At 41.2% G+C, this 5,212-nt stretch overlaps 1 protein-coding gene across 1 annotated transcript; it reads right to left on the bottom strand.

Annotated features, from left to right (window-relative positions):
- Positions 1-407: 407 nt before the first annotated feature.
- Positions 408-2,877, bottom strand: LOC114824299 (uncharacterized). Its single transcript, XM_029100742.2, has 2 exons — positions 2,640-2,877; positions 408-2,145 (listed from the first exon to the last, which is right to left on the bottom strand). Exon 2 carries the CDS (start codon positions 2,141-2,143, stop codon positions 581-583), a length of 1,563 nt encoding a protein of 520 aa, XP_028956575.1. The 5' UTR covers positions 2,144-2,145; positions 2,640-2,877; the 3' UTR covers positions 408-580.
- Between the last annotated feature and the right edge of the window lie 2,335 nt (positions 2,878-5,212).

The following is a 5,212-nucleotide window of genomic DNA, read 5'->3' as shown; positions in this document are numbered from 1 at the left end:
ACCAAACACTCTGTTGATTTATTTCACAGCCGCTTATTCTCACAGCACAGCCGATTATTCTCCCAGCAGTTTTTTTTCAAAGCACATCAATACCAAACCAACCCTTAGTTTTATGCTTTTTGTGAAAGGGCTTTTTCTTCTTTTGTGCCATTGTCATTTAATTTCAAATATCTTTTTAAAGAAGAAAGTTTCAGTTGATTTTATACTTGTATATCAGTTCGATATACAACGTGACAATTGAAGGATGCTCCGGAGCATGAGAAAGAGATTTTCTATACTACTAGTACTCCAGAGAGTCGAATACTCCAAAGCACCATAGAAATTTTGTTTGCCATCGTCCTGACAAAAATTCAAAAGCCTTTGAGTAGAAGTATCTTGTGCATTCATCCTACTTCTCACTACTGTAATAAAAACTAACAAGCATATTTAGCTCCAAATAAGGGTCCACTCAACTCTTCCGTACAACAAACAGCCACTGTTGTAAGCAGGAAAAAAAAAACATACGAAAAACAATTTTAAAGGAAAACCAAACTAAAGAAGGTACCCAGTGACGAACTTAATATTCAGTTTAAACCACCATTTACTCCCGCATGCTACTATCGTCTTCCTCATCTTCAACGTCATGGTCGGAGTCACGAAGTTTAAGGTCATCAAGCAACTCTTCAAGTGGGACAGAAGGTGCATCTTCCCCATCAGTCATAGATGCCATCTCTGACGGCTGGTATTCTTCATTCTTGTACAGTGACATGTTAAACCTCATCTCAGGGTTCTCCTCCAGATCCTTCAAGAACTGTTCATACTCCGACTCCACCTTTTCTTGATCTGTTTTATTTTTATCATCAATCTCCATTCCAAGGGATTTAAGCTTCCAGGGACGAGGCTTCCCACGCTTCTTCTGCCGCTTTTCTTCGTAGCTCTTCTTTATTAAGATTGCATCTGGAATGACCAGACTCCTGTATTTCTCTAGTTCATCATCATTGCTGTTAGCCCCATACATGTCATAACCAAGAGCATAATCACCTGGGCTTAAAATATGGCCGAGATGTGTTTTTATGTTGAAAATAGTGTCATTCTTCCCAAAATCAGACACGCGAGCAACTTGTGCATCAGCTAGAGCATATCTTGAGCCACCAACATTAACTTCAGGGGAAATAATCTCCATATCAAGCACTATATACTCCACCAGCTCCCTGCTTGTATGCAGAGACTTGAAGGAATACCTCCAATACTGATCAGTATCTAAGAAACAATGCCTCAGGGTGAGCGGATCAAGCAAAGCAATACTATTGGTCACTTTGGTGCAAATCACGAGGGGACCAAGATTTCCCAAACTAGACCTGACCTTGGGAGGCAGACAAATCAAATCTTCACGGCAAATGGGGCTTATTTCAACAGAGAATGTATGCTTATAATTATAATTGTTACTTTTAGAATCATGGGAAACAAGCTGTTTGTCACTGCGACTCCTTACTGGAGCAACTTTGCCCACAAATTCCACAAATTTCACACCATGACTTCGGTTTGAGAAAAAGAAGTCGATACCTTGTTCCATCTGCTTTATCTTTATAGCACTAGCAGCAGCACCGTGCTTCAGGATCAGCTGCTCCAGATAGAAAAATGTGCGCCTGTGAGAAACATGCTGGCGGAGTTGCACAGATGCAACCCACTGGTCAGGGTTGGCCTGAACCCTTGAACAGGATTCGCACATATGCTCTTGCTGAACATACTCAACAATATATGATTGTTCAAGTATTGCTCCATTAAGGACCTCCTTCTGAACTTTCAACTTAACCTTGATCCTCTTGGAGTGAGGCTCAGTCCAAATAAATTCAGCATGCACCAACCGAACTTTATTCAAGTTCTTGAGTCTCTTAACGCAGAAGGTCAGCAGCTCCTTCGACTCCAATTGGGCTTTGATCCAAGTTCTTGGAGGCTGCAAGTAGCACTCACACTCAGGGCAATGAACAATGGTGACATGCTTCTGCAGACCTTCCGTAATATCAACTTCAGAGCGCAGACACTTGACACACATATTGGCAGCGTTTGGTGCCATGGGAATACCGCATTTGCAACATAGTACGCTCCCAACAGTCTGATGAACCATAAACATACCTGCGTCCTCAGCCATTGCTTCCTCGGCCATTGCTGGTGAACGCAAACACAAAAACAACAATTATAAGAACAACAACAATTATAAGAACCAGATTGCTAGTATTATGTCACGGCAAAGTTTGAATTTTTTTTCGCACGAACAGATATATATGCAGAGTATAAACAAACCCATTTCTGAATTCTGAAAAATTAAAATAAGATTCAGAATAAAAATTGTTTCTTGTTCTCATGAGTCGAAGCGTTGAATTTAGTTCATAAAACTAAAGATTTCAGGAAAATAACTCCAATTAAATAAAAAAATATAATCATTAACACGAAAATTTCTATCCACCTGGTTTCGCGCTCATAATACATGATAAATCAAACGAAAATAATCCTATTTCTCAGTTGAGAAAACGAATTAAGCAAAACCCAAAACACAAATTTGCAAATAACAATAGAAACGGAATCCATTCGAGGCAGATGACAACAAAAACAATCAAAGGGAATAAATAAACAACACAAATCCATTGGAAACAAACTCTTACCGGCAGAATATGAATGAAGCAACTGCCGATGAAAAGCCCTAAAGAGAGAGGCGACGGCGGGAGTGATGAGAGAGAGAGGGGGGGGGAGAGAGAGCGAGAGAGTTTCGTTCAACTAGGTTGGGTTAGGGCTACACCGCTACAGAAATGAGCTGCGAGGCCTTCGGCCTTCCAAATGAGAGGTTTTATCGCTGACGTAAGCGAATAGCTCAACAAAACTCAACACCGACTCCCCGGGTTCGATTCGCGGCAGCGGAACCTTCTTTTTGCAATTATTTACTTTTTAATTTTAATTTGTGGATTATACAAGGAGTTCAAACAAAACTCAACTTGGGCCGGGCTTTAAAAGTCTGGCTAATTTGGTTCAAATTCTCTTTGACGAAAATCAAACTTAAGACTTATCATTTACAAATGAGGAAAAATACTATTTAACTCGTAGGTTAAGTGGCTCTATCCCAGCCTTGATAGTCATGATTTTACATAAGAAGGCCTACTGACGCTCCGATTAGAAGATGCGACTATGGGACAGAGGTTCAGGGCCGAAGGGGTAGAGGAAGACCTAGGAAAACTTTGGAAGAGACCCTAAGAAAAGACTTAGAGTACTTGGATCTAACGGAGGACATGACACAGGACAGAACACAATGGCGTTCTAAGATTCATATAGCCGATCCCACTCAGTGACTTGGATTTTCCAAGTCTCCAACCGAGAAGTTTTCCTCACTCGGAAAATTAAGGGAACACTACCTCAGCCTACATGCTCCACTCACAAAGCTTCAACAAAAGAAAATTCAAAGAACTTAGCGAAGAAAGCTTTGGTGTATTTAACACAATACGTTGAAATGAAGGAAAGCTTATTTATTGATATCCCCGATAAGTTACAAATATGTACATATACTTGAGTCAAAATAAACAAACAAGAGGGAGCCTTCACAAAGGTTGCTTAGGAGAAGTCTCAGCAGTCGGTAGAGCCCCAGAAAGAGAAGGCCCCAGAAAGTCTTGGCTAATTTGGTTCAAATTCTCTTTTAACGAAAATCAAACTTAAAACTTCTTACTTGTAAAAGAAGAAAAATATTATTTAACTTGTAGCTTAAGTGGCTCTATCCCAGCCTTATAGTCATGATTTTACATTTTCTACACGAACATAAATTTTTCATTTGAATTTAATATTTTTATACGTTGCGTCGGAGGATTGCTTCCACATGAGCAAACTCTACCGAGAGTCATGCATAATTCCTCTGTCGTCTCCCCTTTAATTCATGCCCACCACCGTATTAGAAATATAAAACCATTTTGATTCTGTAGACATCGAAATTTCGTAAATAAATGTTGACCGATAAATCAAAGTGTCAACGCTCATGTATTACATAAATTTTACACGTAGCGTGTGACTCAACGAAAATTGAAATGAGTTGGAAAAATCATCAAATAGGACACGTGTCAACACCTGGCAGAAACGACTTATTTCATCTGGGATATTATATTCAAAATTAGGCATTGGAAAATTCTATAAATACAAGCCCATTTCATTCATTTAAGGGACCAAAAAAATCATTAGGCAAAAACTCTTGAAGCTCTGAAGCTCTGAAACTCCGAAGCTCTCAAGCATCCAGGTTCCCGAAGAATCAAGAAAGCGTTCTTCGTTCATCGTTCTTCCAAGATCAAGCCCGACGGCCCTTGGATCAACAATCATCCACCTTCAAGCCCAAGCCTCAACGGCCTCTTGAAGAAAGCGTTCATCGTTCATCAACTGTTCATCCTCAAGGATCAAGCCCCAACGGCCCCTTTGGATCGACAACATCAACAAATCCGCTCATTCGCTGTTCATCAAGCCCAAGCCCCGACGGCCCTTGAAGAAAGCGTTCATCGTTCATCACTATTCTTCGAGATCAAGCCCAAAAGCCCTCGAAGATCCGTTCAAGCCCAAAAGCTCTCGAAGGTCCGTTCGTCACTGTTCTTCGAGTTCAAGCCCAAAAGCCCTCGGAAATCCGTTCATCACTGTTCTTCAAGATCAAGCCCAAAAGCCCTTGAAGATCCGTCAATCACCATTCTTCAAGATCAAGCTCAAAAGCCCTCGAAGATCCGTTCATCCTCGTTTATCCAAGATCAAGCCTCGACGGCCCTTGGATCAATCGCACATCCCACAAATCAACACCTTACGGAGATCGAATCAGAGGATCAAAATAGAGAGAGATTGTAACCCAAAATCATCAAATACAAATATTTGTTTGTGCACGTTCGTTCTTGTCTCTTTCGTTTCAGGAATTTTCCGTGTTCACAAATTGGCACGCCCAGTGGGACAATCTCTGCCTCTCATCTCTTTCTCCGTTCAAGAAATTCAAGCGCACTTCCAAAATTAATGGCATCAAGGAAGGCTCAAACTGTTCCCGTAACCGGCGCAAAGAACAAAAGCGTCCTCGTCGCAACTGGTGTCACTTTGGGCATCACGACTCGAAGCATGGCAAGAGCTACTTTTGCCGCCTCTTTCACCTCTGCATCAACTCTGCCAAAGGAACAAAAGCACCCAAGGCACGAGCCTTTGATCACCTTAGCCTCACTAAGGGTACCAAGGGGGGAAA

This window comes from Malus domestica, chromosome 04 (genome assembly GCF_042453785.1).
Source record: "Malus domestica chromosome 04, GDT2T_hap1".
NCBI classification, from domain to species: domain Eukaryota; kingdom Viridiplantae; phylum Streptophyta; class Magnoliopsida; order Rosales; family Rosaceae; genus Malus; species Malus domestica.
This window is presented reverse-complemented; position numbering and strand designations above follow the sequence as displayed.